The 16,349-nt window shown below is 44.3% G+C and overlaps 1 protein-coding gene across 1 annotated transcript in view; it reads right to left on the bottom strand.

Moving 5' to 3' along the window:
* Positions 1-11,735, bottom strand: part of FH (fumarate hydratase) — a 41,042-nt gene extending 29,307 nt beyond the window's left edge. Inside the window, exons 1-3 of the mRNA XM_056566998.1 lie at positions 11,566-11,735; positions 6,895-7,029; positions 3,421-3,531 (exon numbers count right to left, since the gene is read on the bottom strand). Coding sequence (XP_056422973.1) covers positions 3,421-3,531; positions 6,895-7,029; positions 11,566-11,664 — 345 coding nt within the window. The 5' untranslated portion in view covers positions 11,665-11,735. The remainder of the gene's footprint in view (positions 1-3,420; positions 3,532-6,894; positions 7,030-11,565) is intronic.
* Positions 11,736-16,349: the final 4,614 nt, after the last annotated feature.

Here is a 16,349-nt window from a genome sequence, read left to right as displayed (position 1 = left end):
GATGGACTGTGCATGCTGGGAGTTGTAGTTTTGCAACAGCTGGAGGTCCCCCCCACTGTGAATGTACAGGATACATTCACATGGGCAGGGGGCTTACAGTGAGTATCAGGCTGCAAGTTTGCGATGCAGCAAATTTTGCGCGGCAGCTCAAACTCGCTGTAATCCCCCGCCCATGTGACTGTACCCTAAAAACACTACACTACACTAACACAAAATAAAATAAAAAGTTAAAAACACTACATATACACATACCCCTACACAGCCCCCCTCCCCAATAAAAATGAAAACGTCTGGTACGCCACTGTTTCCAAAATGGAGCCTCCAGCTGTTGCAAAACAACAACTCCCAGTATTGCCGGACAGCCGTTGACTGTCCAAGCATGCTGGGAGTTTTGCAACAGCTGGAGGCACCATGTTTGGGAATCACTGGCGTAGAATACCCCTATGTCCACCCCTATGCAAGTCCCTAATTTAGGCCTCAAATGCGCATGGCGCTCTCTCACTTCGGAGCCCTGTCGTATTTCAAGGCAACAGTTTAGGGCCACATATGGGGTATCTCCGTACTCGGGAGAAATTTCTTAAATTTTGGGGGGCTTTTTCTCCTTTCACCCCTCATGAAAAGGTGAAGTTGGGGGTCTACACCAGCATGTTAGTGTAAAAAAAAAATTTTTTTACACTAACATGCTGGTGTTGCCCCATACTTTTCATTTTGACAAGAGGTAAAAGGGAAAAACGCCCCCCAAAATTTGTAATGCAATTTCTCCCGACTACGGAGATACCCCATATGTGGGCGCAAAGTGCTCTGGGGGCGCACAACAAGGCCCAGAAGGGAGAGTGCACCATGTACATTTGAGGTGATTTGCACAGGGCTGGCTGATTGTTACAGCGGTTTTGACAAACGCAAAAAAAACAAAACCTCACATGTGACCCCATTTCGGAAACTACACCCCTCACGGAATGTAATGAGGGGTGCAGTGAGATCTTGGAACAGTGGGGTGCAGTGTCTGACAGATCTTTGGAACAGTGGGCTGCGCAAATTAAAAATTTTGTACAGCCCACTGTTCCAAAGATCTGACAGACACCAGTGGGGGGGTAAATGCTCACTGTACCCCTTGTTACGTTCCTCAAGGGGTTTAGTTTCCAAAATGGTATGCCATGTGGGGGTTATTTTGCTGTCCTGGCAATAGGGGCTTCCTAAATGCGACATGCCCCCCGAGCAAAATTTGCTCTCAAAAAGCCAAATATGACTCCCTCTCTTCTGAGCATTGTAGTTTGCCCGTAGTGCGCTTCAGGTCAATTTATGGGGTACCTTCATACTCATAAGAGATGGGGTTACAAATTTTGGGGGGTATTTTCTGCTATTAACCCTTGCAAAAATGTGAAATTTGGGGGGGAAACACACATTTTAGTGAAATTTTTTTTTTTTTTTTTTTTTTTACGTATGCAAAAGTCGTGAAACCCCTGTGGGGTATTAAGGCTCACTTTATTTCTTGTTACGTTCCTCAAGGGGTCTAGTTTCCAAAATGGTATGGCATGTGGGTATTTTTTGCTGTCCTGGCACCATAGGGGCTTCCTAAATGCGACATGCCCCCGAGCAAAATTTGCTCTCAAAAAGCCAAATATGACTCCTTCTCTTCTGAGCATTGTAGTTCGCCCGTAGTACACTTCAGGTCAACTTATGGGGTACCTCCATACTCAGAAGAGATGGGGTTACAAATTTTGGGGGGTATTTTCTGCTATTAACCCTTGCATACATGTGAAATTTGGGTGGAAACACACATTTTAGTGACATTTTTAAAACATTTTTTTACATATGCAAAAGTCGTGAAACACCTGTGGGGTATTAAGGCTCACTTTATTCCTTGTTACGTTCCTCAAGGGGTCTAGTTTCCAAAATGGTATGCCATGTGGGTATTTTTTCCTGTTCTGGCACCATAGGGGCTTCCTAAATGCAACATGCCCCCCAAAAACCATTTCAGAAAAACGTACTCTCCAAAATCCCCTCGTCGCTCCTTCGCTTCTGAGCCCTCTACTGTGCCCGCCGAACACTTTACATAGACATATGAGGTATGTGCTTACTCGAGAGAAATTGGGCTACAAATATAAGTATACATTTCTCCTTTTACCCCTTGTAAAAATTCAAAAATTGGGTCTACAAGAACATGCAAGTGTAAAAAATGAAGATTGTGAATTTTCTCCTTCACTTTGCTGCTATTCCTGTGAAACACCTAAAGGGTTAAAACGCTGACTGAATGTCATTTTGAATACTTTGGGGGGTGCAGTTTTTATAATGGGGTAATTTATGGGGTATTTCTAACATGAAGACCCTTCAAATCCACTTCAAACCTGAACTGGTCCCTGAAAAATTGTGATTTTGGAAATTTTGTGAAAAATTGGAAAATTGCTGCTGAACTTTGAAGCCCTCTGGTGTCTTCCAAAAGTAAAAAATCGTAAATTTTATGATGCAAACATAAAGTGGACATATTGTATATGTGAATAAAAAAAAAAATTATTTGGAATATCCATTTTCCTTACAAGCAGAGAGCTTCAAAGTTAGAAAAATGCAAAATTTTCAATTTTTTCATCAAATTTTGGAATTTTTCACTAAGAAACGATGCAAGTATCGACAAAATTTTACCAATAACATAAAGTAGAATATGTCACGAAAAAACAATCTTGGAATCAGAATGATAGGTAAAAGCGTCTTAGAGTTATTAATGCTTAAAGTGACAGTGGTCAGATGTTCAAAAAACGCTCTGGTCCTAAGGTGTAAAATGGCCTGGTCCTTAAGGGGTTAAAGGAGGTTATTCTAGAAAAACAAATAGGTTGTCTACATCCTTGAGTGTCATGAAACTATCAAAAAACACATACACACCTCCCTTTGTGCTAAAGCTCTTCGTCTTTGGCCCCCCCACTCCTGCAGTTTTCTTCTGATGGCGTACCGCTAAGCCAATGACAGAGCAGAGCGAGACATCAACGCAAAAAGCAACAGCAGAGGGCACCAGAGCTGAAGTGTCCATGGTTGTAAATATGCATTTGTATTGTTTTATAGCACAGGGAGGCAGATGGTAAACTATTTGTTTTTCTGGAACCCCCCTTAAGGATATATACTGTATACAGCACCTAGTCAACTTGCATCTAAAAGACCACAATGAAAGTTTGTGACCCTGGTATGTTATTAATCGTAGTTATAACAACCCAATGTACCAATTATAAAAATGTGTCCAGAGTGTATTTAAAGTGGACAACACTGTGCAGAAAAGTACATTTTTATTTTTTCTCCTTTTTAATGCATATAGCTTATTTTCCAAAATCTTAAAAGCCATTTAAAATGTTTCCATACAGTTATACCTCATTACAGATGCTTTTCAGCCAGGGTAAAAAGTTGCTAAATTATTTTATAATCCTACTACATGCTTACCTCATCTGCAGCTTTCATGATATATTCAGCAATTTTAGGGTCAAGGCCATAGTCCTTATTTACTTCTGCTGCTGCCTTTTTTAAGATTCCAAATGCTTTTATGACTGGCAGCTACAAAATAAAGATATTAATTTGAATTGTATGCCCAAAAAAAACAAACAAAAAAAAAACACATGTTCATCCTTTCAATGGAACCCATGGTCAGGAATTTCTTCAGTGGAACGTCTGAGTGTGAATAGTGCAGCAGAAACCCACTGAAAAAAATAGGAGGCTGCTGCCCCGTATTTTTCACAGTGGAATTCTGCTTGGAAAATACGTTGTGTGAATGAACTGTGGTGTCAGCAGGGGTGCAATGTAGGGCAGATGTTGTAACCCTGGGGTCAGATGTTATTAACCCCTTCTTGTCGAGACGCCAGGGTGTGGTTTAGCCTTAACCACCCGCAGGTAATACCGCTGGTCCTGGGCTAGGCACGGGGGCAATGAAGACACCAATGCCAAGTTACGGACAACGGTAGCTTTACTGAGGGTAGACAGATGACACAGTCTATGCAGTAAAGACAATATCCAAAGGAGGTGACCAGTGACACAGGGGGACCTCAAAGGCTTGCTGGGACTTGCAGTAGGTAGAGACACTTAGTGCAGCCACAGTGACTATATAGAAGACTTGACTTGACATGAAGATGACTTTGAGCTTACTTGAGCTGACTTTGTGGCAGCAGACTTTAGGCTTGAGGCCTCCAATGCTCTGGACAAGCACACTGAGACGACTGCACTGGACCTCAGCAGGAGCAAGAATGCTGGAAAAGAGAGATTGTAGCCCCTCCCCTGGTTTTATAGGGGGGCTATGCAAGGAGCCCATAGGTCACCTGGTCACTAGTCCCTCCTGGGTAACAATCACATGGTAACAGCTATTAAAGTAAACAGTACATTTTATTATACAACTTATGTACATAGGGGCTAACACATAAAGGGGGCCTGAGGACATGGAGAGATTCTGCCTGACAGGGCAGGAGAAGTATGGGGACACACCATCCCATACCTGGCCACCACAGAACCCTAAGCTGTTAACTTTAAATCATTAATATATTATACCAGTTAATCGGTCCTGCGGTGCTGCCCAGCAAACACAGCAATTAAATTAATTATTCTTCAAGGAATCTTACTTTCACTTGTTTCTTCTATAAGATTTACTAAAAAGGCAAACTTTGGCAACAACTTACACTCTTGGAGATACAGTAGGTTTCATCAGCATGTATTGAAAAAGTGCTATGAATGTCTTCTCATTGTGTCAGCCATTCATACAACATGCACTGAGGAAAATGTCATAGATCAGTAAAAATATTAGTGAATATATGCTATTCCACCTGACTGACCAAAAGTACTAAAATGAAAGGGAATAGCTCTTCATGTGAAGGGACACAAAAAATTGTGGGGGCATACTTAACTCTAAGGGGATGCGCTCACCTGCGATTGTGGCGAGAGTCATAACAACTATAAAAGGCATTGTATTAACTGACTTTTCTTAGATCTAAAGAAAGGAAGACTACCTGATCTCTCAATCAGAGTCAGATGAAGTATGAAACTCTGAAATGCTGCAAGATTGTAAAGAAAGCTGAATATTTAATACATGAAAATCTACTCAGTCCGGATGAGATATTCTTCATAACCCTTGATCTATCTTCATGACTGCATAAGACATGCCCGAGACCTGCTGTGCATTAAAGGGGTTCTCCACTGCCTTAACCTACTTCTGGCAGTTAGTTAGTTCTGTGGCTATATGTTATTAAGGCTTTTTTTCATGTTGCTAACGGTTCTGTATGTGGTGTTTTACTTACCTTTTTTCCAGACCCGGAAGCTGGTTTCTTCATTTGCTTCCTGCTGTGCCTCGACCACTTTGTTTCTTTTCTTCCGCCGCCATCTTGCCATCGGGATGTCACCATGGAGGGTGGTGTGTTGGAGGCCGGCCTACCCCTCGGGTGCCTTCGGGTGTTTGGGCATGCTGGGAGTTGTAGTTTTGCAACAGCTGGAGGTACCCTGCTTGGGAAACACTGCCATAGCAAACCTACAGGAGCTGTCCAGCGCTCTGGAATTCAGCTCGGCCAGGTTAGGGTTAACAATCCTCCAGCGCGTCAGGCCCGATGCTGACATCACTATGGGACATGCGCAGATGATCCTCCGGAGCGAGGACCAACTGCGCATGCGCCCATCACGGCATCCGATTTGCTGAAAGCAGCCCAATCCGCATTCAGCTTAGAAGAAGCTGAAAGTAAGGAGGGTGCGCGCTGATGACGACCGAGGATTCCGTCACGCGGAGGCGGGCACGTACGGAGCGAGGGGCAGGCCGGCCTCCAACACACCACCCTCCATGGTGACGTCCCGATGGCAAGATGGCGGCGGAAGAAAAGAAACAAAGGCTAGGCAGGAAGCAAATGAAGAAACCAGCTTCCGGGTCTGAAAAAAGGTAAGTAAAACACCACATACAGAACCGTTGGCAACATGAAAAAAAGCCTTAATAACATATAGCCACAGAGCTAACTAACTGCCAAAAGTAGGTTAAGGCAGTGGAGAACCCCTTTAACATGTTGACCCTGCAACACCAAGTGTACATACATACAAACACACACCAGCCCTTGGTGGTTTCTTCCCATTTCACTGGCCCTAAGTTATAGATCTCAATTCCAGCAGGAAGACAACACTAGAGACTGTTCCAATGACTCAGAGTCCCGTTCCTGGCAGGTCATATCAAGCATATACTGTAACTATGATTTCTCTTAAATCATATTTAATTGTTACATTAATGGAGCCTGTCGCTATATTTTGCTGTCTTTGGTGTAGGCAGATAAAAACCTCCCTTTAACTCCTTAAAAGGGGTACTCCGGTGCTAACACATCTTATCCCCTATCCAAAGGATAGGGGGTAAGATCCCTGATCGCGGGAGTCCCGCAGCTGGGGACGCCCGCGATCATGCACGCAGCACCCCGTTAGTAATCAGTCCTTGGAGCGTGTTCGATCCGGGTCTGATTACGGTGGACCGCAGAGCCAGCGGCGTGTGACGTCACTCTCCGCCCCTCAATGCAAGCCTACAGGAGGGGGTGTGATAGCTATCACGCCCCTTCCCGTAGGCTTGCATTGAGGGGCGGAGTGTGACGTCACACGGGGGCGTGATGTCACACGCCGCCGTCTCTGCGGTCGACCTTAATCAGAATCACCCCCCCCCAATTTAAAAATTGATGTAAACAAAAACAAACAAACATGTGGTATCGCCGCGTGCGTAAATGTGCGAACTATAAAAATATAATGTTAATTGAACAGAAAAACCATCATAAAAAGTTCTACAGTAAGCTGTATATAATAAACATAGTACCATGGTCTTGACTTATTAACTTAATTAAAAAAAACATGAAAACGTAAGCCAACATAGTCTGCAGTATAAGCATATTACACACATAAAAGGTAAACTGTATTCATACTTACTGGCATCCACTCAGTCACACCGCCAATTTTGAAGTTCATAGTTGACCGAACAGTTTGAGCTCCATAATATTTATCATTGGGAACTTTCAGTTCACCAAATGTGTCAAATTCAATTCTATAAGAATCAGAACTGGCCTGGGAATAAAATACACAGCTGTAATTACTTTGTGCAATATATTCAAAAGCAGTAACATATTACGTGTAAATAGTAACAGAACTGTTGTTTTGGTTAGCTTTTCAGGATAAGCTGTCGTATGAATGCGTGTGTCCTATCAGGTCATTTGTATATGGTATTTTTCACCACTTTTCCACATCACAGATTTCTGGTCTTTCAGTTAGCTGCTATGATGTTTTCCATACACTGAATACACACAGAAGAGGAGACCCTGCTCTCCTATATCTCTATAGCACCCCCTAAGAAGCAGCATGGAAGGTAGCATAGGACAGTACCTAACAGTGTAAGGCTACTTTCACACTGCCGCTTGGCTCCGCCACAAACCGCAGTTTAGGCTTTTTATTTGCCTTTTAACGGCAGTTAGTGTGACGGAGCCCAACGCGAGGAATAACTGGCAAAGAGGATCCCAATCCCTTGGACGGGATTCTCTGACGTCCGTTATACCACAGGAAGATAGTGGGAGAAAAAGACGTCACAAGCACTAATATTTCTCCCGCTATCTTCCAATGGACCTGCTACTGACAGGCAGTAGCGGTAGTGTGAAAGGAGCCTAAGCTGTGAATCAAGCACTTGGGTAAGAAATAACACTCACTACAAGCTTCTGCAACCTCTCCCCATATCTGTCTCGGCTTCTCTCTCTAGTCACTCCTTCTCCATATGCTTCTAAATGGCACCTGTACCCTAAACTGAGCTATCCATTTTGAGATGTGCCTGAACAGTTTTTTGTTTTTTTTTACAGAGTAAATCTTGAGATGAGTAAAGGGGAAGGGGGGGGGGGGGGTGGAGGGTAGGGTGCAGCAAAGTGGAGAAATGGGCATTGGTCGTGCTGGGTTACTGTAGCTTAGTTACGATTCCGATGGGATGGCAGTAACCCAGCACAGCCACCACACATTTACTGTATATGCAACTGATCAACAGGGGTTATGGGTGTCAGGTCACCACTGATCTGATATCCAGACAAAACCATTTTATCTCGCTGTTAAACATCAGTACATGATATTTCAATTAGCGAAGGGAAAGAAGGAAGAAGCTACTAGAGCCGTCTGGTGCCACTTATTTCTGCGGAAAGCCAAGGATCAGACAGGATCCTACATTCCTTCAAGAGTAAGAAGAGAAGTGTCATGCTCCATAAAATGCCAGCACCTGGCATAGCACTGTATTGCAGCACACCGGAGTCTCTAGTACAGATAGGACTACACGGGCCACTGTGTAGACTGTGAATGAGACCTTATAACAAGAACAGTCAAAATCAACAATTAAAAGGCAAAGTCGACTTTCTAGAATTTGGCTGTTTTTTTTTTTTTTAAATGGTTGCATATTGTGTAATTATTTGCTAGGGCAGAGTACATCTGAAAAAAAAAAAAAAACAAGAACACACACAACAACAAAAAAAACATTCTACTAAATAGACCTGAAAAAGAGGTTATCCAGCTATTAAAAAGGTACCCACTATGTCCAGAACAGGACCCAACTCTCCCCGATGAATGCTCTGGCCCCCATCATCCAAGACGTACTCTTCTCAGCAGTATTGGCCTGTTCAGCCAATAACCAGCAGCAACAGGGTCCCATCTCCGTCATCGACAAGTAAGTCTCAGAAGGTGGGGGCTGGACAGTTTAAGGAGGGGGGGGGGGGGGAAAGACACGTCCTTTCCTGTGGATAGGGGATACGTTTTTAATAGCTGGGTAACCCCTTTAATGTAGCCTGACCCATAAGTCATCATGACAGTCCTGGTGACTTTACCCTGTCCCATCAGCATTGACTGATGGATCTGTCCTTATACTCAAGAGGGAAAATCTATCAATGAAGGCACATGAGGAAAGGAGAAGCCTTCAGGGACTGTCTTGATCACTCGTGGTTCAGGCAGCATGAAAGTGATGAAGGGTTCTCTTTACAAAAACATTTTTGTTATTGTTCACAAAGCTGCGGAGGTGAAGGAAAATATACATTTAAAAGGGCGCTGTGGACCTATCCCAAGACTCTATTCACATTTCTGTTCAGTTCATTCGGTCAGGTTTCCATACAGTTTGCCAATGATCTACGCAATACTTTCCAGTCAGAAACAAAGATTGGATTTTGAAGGATCTCACAGTTACAAATACGTTTTTATACTAATGAACTACAATACTCCAGTGAGAACGGAATATACTTTTATATATAGATCCACGAGTATGTAGAGAATCACCTGGCACTGCTCCGGGGCGGCTAATTAGTCAATATGTGCGGTCAAAAAATTCAGCGCTAGTTCACATCAGCAGACTAGTGGCGGTGCTCACGCTAGCTCGTTTTAGCATATCTATTCATACAGAAGAGGAGAAACAAAGACGTGGATCACTCACCACGATTCCAATGCTGTGTTCTTTAATGTTGTTGGTGGCTACACATGGAAGGATTTAACGACAGTAGGTGGTAGGGAGCCCTGTCCGGAGCGACGGCACCGTTTCACGCCCTCTGGGTGTGAAATGGCGCCGCCGCTCCAGACGGGGCTCCCTACCACCTACTGCCCTGGCGTTACATCCATCTATGTGTAGTCACCAACAACGCTAAGAATAAAGAACACAGCATTGGAATCGTGGTGAGTGATCCGCGTCTTTCTCATCATATATATATATATATATATATATATATATATACACATACACACACATACACACACACTATACTTGTAGTGCCTGGCTGACATGGTACTTCATCCGATTTCACAGAAACTATGGCTAAGACAAGCCTTCATGTGAGCGGAGGTAAAGGCTACAGAAAAACGCTGTGCAGACATGTGTATGTATAATGCATCATATTACCGTATTTCCAGCTACAACAGATGGAAAAACATATGAAAATAATAAACTATCCAAATAGCCAAACATTCTATTTTAACCCCTTGAGGACACAGGGCTCCCCTTCTTTGAAGAGCGCGCATTAGAGTGGATGGGTTTCAGTTGCTGGGACCTGTGTCTAATGCCGGACATCACTGATGGTGGTGATGCCTGGCATTAACCCCTTAGACGCCGCAATTAAAGAGGATTGCGGCGTCAAAAAAAAAAAAAAAAAAAAAAAAAGCAAAACAAAAAACACCTGTAAGAGGACGGCGGGAGGGCCCTTACCTGCCTACTCACTGTCCGATCGGTTTACCCCTATGAGGACTTGCGATTTAACCCTTTCCTTAAAAAAAAAAGTTTAAATCACCCCTCTTTTCCCATTTAAGAAAATATGTAAACAAAAATAAACACACACGTGGTACAGTGTGCGTAAATGTCTGAACTATAAAAATATAACGCTAATTAAACCGCACGGTCAATGGCATATATGTAAAAAAAAAAATAATTTTAAATACCAAAGTCCAGAATTGCATATTTGTCACTTTGTATACCCTAAAACAATGTATAAAAAAAAATGTACAAAAAGTCTCATCAAAACAAAATTGTACCGATAAAATCTACAGATCACAGTGCAAAAAATGAGCCCTCATACATCCTTGTATATGAAAAATAAAAGTTATAGGGTTCAGACGATGACAATTATAAAACGTACTAATTTTAGCACAAAAAGTTATAACAAAATCAAACTTCTAAAAGTTGGGCATCATTTTATCATCATATGGACCTACAGAATAAAGATAAGGTGACATTTTTACCAAACTGCATCAAAACAGAAGCCCCAAAAATGATAAAATAACATTTTTTTTTTGTTTATTTTTTTTTATTTTTTTTTTTGCCCCACAAAATTTTTGGGTTTCGCCATACACTTTGTGGTGAAATTATTAATTTCAATACAAAGTAAAATTAGTGACACAAAAAACGAGCCCTCATATAGGTCTGTAGGTGGAAAACTAAAAAAAAAATATGATTTTTAGAAGGTGAGGAGGGGGAAAAAAAACACTTACATGGTAAAAATGTTTTCTACTGATGTTTTTATGGCCTAAAGTGTGAGCAAAAACAGAAAAAAATGCTTAGTGTGATCCCAGCCTTATGCACGGTCATTAAATCCCTTGGACAGTGTTACCACATATAGGAATTCTATTCAGACCCGGGGGGGGGGGGGGAGATTTATCAAAACCTGTGCAGAGGAAGAGTGGTGCAGTTGCCCATAGCAACCAATCAGATTGCTTCTTTCATTTTCCACAGGCCTCTTTAGAGGCCTGTGGAAAATGAAAGAAGCAATCTGATTGGTTGCTATGGGCAACTGCACCACTCTTCCTCTGCACAGGTTTTGATAAATCTCCCCCAGTATGTACACATGCAGACTGGGAACGTGACCCAAAAAATAACTACAAAATTCTAGAACCACAGAGACATTCTGCACAGAAGCCACGAAACCGCACATGGTATAAAGGACAGTACACACAGAGGAGGAGGAGAGCGGTCACATCACAGGAAGCTAAAGGGATCCCATGTGTGTCCTATAGGACGAGTGTGCCCGGCAAGGTGACAGTTGTGCGGGATCGACCCCTAGAAGGTGACCTTTCTTGAAGCCTTCCTGTAAGGAGAGAGTTCTTCCTTACCATCCTGACTCGTGGCCCGGGCAGCGCTGGCAGCAGAAGCTTCCTCCGAGCAGAATAGATCTGCCTGAGCAACTGGAGGGAACTGAAATAACGATTCATGGCGAAACCCACAGCACTGACGTCCGCACAACAGAAGCAAAGCAGCCGCAGCCCCGCCCAGGTCCGCCCACCAGCCAATCAGTGCCCGGCGCTGGTCTGACGGCTGACAGCCGTGCCAGGAGACGTAATCGATGCCGAGAAATCGCTGAGCGGAGCGGAGTGTCGAGTGTCGAGTGCCTCCTGTACCTCAGCTGGCTGTAGTGTCATGCCGAGGACTTGTTATAGCCTCCGAATATGGATGGGGAATTTTCAAGCAATTTCCAAGTGATTCTTATGAAATAGAATAGGATTTTTAGGCTGGGTGGGTTTATAAGCCTTTTGGTCAGTATTTAGTATATTTAGACAACACCGGGAGTGGGTCTGTTTTTTTTCATTTTTGGTGGAAATGGCATTTGTTTTTACCTGGTGGCTTGTTCACTGCATTCAGGGTTCAACTCTGCAGGTCGAATCCAGACATAGGCGTGCGCAGGCTATTGCATTAGGGTGCATTCCCACGTGGCGTATTTTGCTGCGTATTTTATTTTCTCTGTTGAAGTCAATGGGTAGGAAAATACGCAGCACCAAATACGCAGCAAATACGCAGCAAAATACGCCGTGTGGGAATGTACCCTAAAGCACAAACTCACACCGCGCGTGTACGTATTCATATACAAGTGGTCCCTCAACATATGATATTAATTGGTTCCAGGAGAACCATCATATGTTGAAACCATCATATGTCGAGTACATATGTCTATGTAAAAATAGTAATTGGTTCTGGGGCCTCGGAACCATTGAATGTTGAATACATATCTCTATGGGAAACTGCCAATTGGTTCTGGGATGACCATTGTATGTGGAGTGTTTAACAAACCAGGGTGCCTCCAGCTGTTGCACAACTACAACTCCCAGCATGCATGTACAGCCATTGACTGTCTGGGCATGTTGGGAGTTATAGTTTTGCAACAGCTGGAGGCACACTGATAGGAAAACATTGATGTATGGGGTGTATTGTGTGTATATGTATTGTATGTGATGTGTGACATCGCATACAGTACTGTACAGTTCTTTAAATACCTTAAGGGGGGACAGAATGTCCTCCATTACGATCCTGCCGACTACAGCTCTTTAGGAAAGGAAGGGGAGGGCAGCCAGCAGCTCATTGGATGCCTGCAGCAAGATGCTGCAGGCTATTGGCTATGGCTGCACTGGGGGGCGGGGCTTACACAGAGCTCACAATGGAAGCCTGTGTGAGTTAGCAGGACAGCATGTGAGTAACAGGAGGCAGAACGGGGCACATGGGGCACATTATACAACTATCTGTCAGTTGCTGAAGTTGTCAGCGCTGTCAGATAGCTGTTTGTACGATGGACCCGACACACAGCAGCATCATATGTCGATGCTACCTTCAACATACGATGGGCTCTGAGAGGCCATCATATGTTGAAATGATCATATGTCGAGGCCATCATAAGTCGAGGGGTCACTGTATATATATACACACATACATACATACATATACACACACACAAATACACTCTTGCTTGCATGCACACATACATAAACAGACCTGCACAATTTTCTCCTTATCTCTTTGAATTGCGCTCAGTAAACAGCTCAGGTCATGTGCTCTGTGTGAACAATATGGAGTATAATGCAAGTTTAAAACAATAAATCAGAACAATGGGGGAGATTTATCAAAACCTGTGCAGAGGAAGAGTGGTGCAGTTGCCCATAGCAACCAATCAGATTGCTTCTTTCATTTTCCACAGGCCTCTAAAGAGGCCTGTGGAAAATGAAAGAAGCAATCTGATTGGTTGCTATGGGCAACTGCACCACTCTTCCTCTGCACAGGTTTTGATAAATCTCCCCCAATGTGTATTTGAATCTAAACTATCAGTAGGTAGCCATTTGCCCCTTTAATATGTGGCACAGATGGGTCTGACTGAGGCTGAACGAACGAGTAAATGAAATAAAAATGCAGGCTGAAGGAAGAAGAAAAACTCTTAGTGTACATGGCTGAGGAAAAAAAAAATCGGAAAATATATATAAAATAAATAAACATTGGCTGTTATCATTAAAGCTGCTAAACTAAAATTCGGGTGACTAACTAGAGAATCCATAGAAATATGGTAGTGCTAGCATATACTATCACAATAATGATAATTATATAACCAATTAATGACACAATTTATTACAAATTGATGATTTAAAAATGAAGAAATCACCTCTAGCAGATATTGGCTGCCGTAAGCCGTTCTGGGAGTGTGAGTAATGCCACTGGTATTGCGCAGTAAACACATGGCCGTGCCTCACACTTGCGTAGCCGCCGAGCATGCTACAGGGGTGGTCTGGAGGAGGAGCATGTCCGTCCTAAACTGTGTGGCGATATCGCTCGCATAGTGTAGGAGGATTGGATCGGCAGGTTAACAAATGCTCGGCAAGGCAGTGCAGCACAGAGGTGATAGAGCCTCGTGCAGGGCCGGACTGGGACCAAAAATAGGCCCGGGCTTATAAGACTATGCAACCCATTTCTTTTTTAGGTGTGGGTCCCAGCAGTTGGACCTCACCAAAATAAAATGGACTGCATAGTCTAAAATCACCACGGTTGAAGTGGCTCTCCAGCTGTTGCAAAGCTACGACTCCCATAATGCCTGCAGAGTTTCAGGCATGATGGGACTGGGAATTGTAGTTTTATAACAGTTGGAGAGCCACAGATCAGTGTATAGTTTCATCCATCTTCACTGCAGAAATAATAAGTGACCTCAGCAGTGATGGGACAGTCAGGCAGAATACATAATGCTATAATGACTGACAGGAGACGTCTTCTCTTTTGTTGTTCCTTTTCTTCTTCATCTGGTCCAGACATCAGAACTTCTTCCAGTTACATCTTTTTTTGCAGAGTCTTTTTTGCCGGACATCATTGGTTCCTGATGCTCATCCTCTGTATGAAGACAATAATCATTATAACCCTGCCAGACACTGTGCCTCCTGAATATAACTCACACATGTTTCTTCTGTTTAGCAAAATCTCACCCCTGTACTCATCCACACTGTGGACATTAAAGGACATCTGCAGCAAAAGACAACATTTGGGACCCCCTGAGATCTCCTGCATGGGGCCACGGCTCTCCCGCGTAGGAGGCATGCCGGCCGCAGTGTGACGCCATGGCCGACACACCTCCTCCATGTATCTCTATGGGAGAGGCGGGGAGGCAGCGTTTGTGCCTCCCCGTCTCTTCCATAGAACTGTATGGGGAGGGGGCGTACCATCGACCTCAGAGAGGTTGATGCTACGCGTATTAGCCGCTCACATAGAGGCCCTGTTTGAGAGATCACGGGGGCACCCAGTGGTTGGACCCCCGCGATCAGACACTTATCCCCTATCCTGTGAATAGGGGATAAGTTGTCTTTTGTTGCAGATGTCCTTTAAGCCAGCTGAATGTCTGCTAGGCACCGCTAAAGTCATTGGATCTCATAGATGGTAAAGCAGTCTGGTGGAATTCAGCCCAAAGAATGAACATGTTCATTCTTTGGGTAGATGTCCATTCCACTGTGACGATTTCGCACAGTGCAGCAGAATCCCATTGAAAACAATGGGTTGCTGCTGCAAGTGGATTTCTGCTGACAGACTTCAGTGTGAACGAGACCCAAGTCCCCCCCAGACCCCCTTAGTACTCTTTCAGACCCATCTTTCCCCTCTTCTTTTAGACCCCTAAGTACCCCAGACTCCTCTGCCCCCGTCATCCTCCTTAACACTTTTCTGACCTCTCCCCAGACCCCTTCCCCCTCAGGGGTCATGTGTGAGTTATATTCAGTAGGCACAGTGTCTGGCAGGGTTATAATGATTATTGTCTTTATACAGAGGATGAGCATGAGGAACAAAAAAAGATGTAACTGGAAGAAGTCCTGACCCCCTAAGACCCCTCAGTCAGCCTTCTTCACACTTTTCTGCTCTCCCAACCCCCTTCTCCTGAGACACCCCCTTCAATCGTCCTTCACACTTTTCTGCCCCCTTCCCAAGACCCCTCAGTCATCCTCCTTTACTTTTCTGCACCCCCAGACCGCTTCCCCCAAGACCCCTCAGTCATCCTCCTTTACTTTTCTGCACCCCCAGACCGCTTCCCCCAAGACCCCTCAGTCATCCTCCTTCACACTTTTCTGCACCCCTATAGACTCATCCTCCCCCAGTCATCCTTAACATTTTTTCTGACCCCTTCCTGATCCCTTCTCCACCCCAAGACCCCTCAGTCATCCATTTCTCAAGCCCTTCCCCTCCGCACACCCCTATTCAGTCATCATTCACTGTTACTCAGCCCCCCCCCCCAGCCCCCTTCTCCTCCGCACACCCCTCTTATATCACCCTTCTTTATATTTCTCGGGCCCCCCCAGCCCCCTTCTCCTCCGCACACCCCTCTTCAGTCATCTTCCCCCAGCCCCCTTCTCCTCCGCACAGCTCTCTTCAGTCATCTTCCCCCAGCCCCATTCTCCTCCGCACACCCCTCTTCAGTCATCCGCCTTCACATGTTTCTTCCCAGCCTTCTTCTCCTCCGCACCCCCTGCCATTGAATAATCCTCCTTTATACTTTCTTCCTTTCCCCCTTCCTCTCTTACATTGTAGGGCAGGATTAGTCAGCTGTAGAAGTGAGCGGGGCTCCGGGTTCCTCTTCTTCTCGGAGCAGAGCAGCCGGGGCAGGGATGTCTGT

Source organism: Hyla sarda, chromosome 3 (assembly GCF_029499605.1).
Source record: "Hyla sarda isolate aHylSar1 chromosome 3, aHylSar1.hap1, whole genome shotgun sequence".
Taxonomy (NCBI): Eukaryota; Metazoa; Chordata; class Amphibia; order Anura; family Hylidae; genus Hyla; species Hyla sarda.
This window is presented reverse-complemented; position numbering and strand designations above follow the sequence as displayed.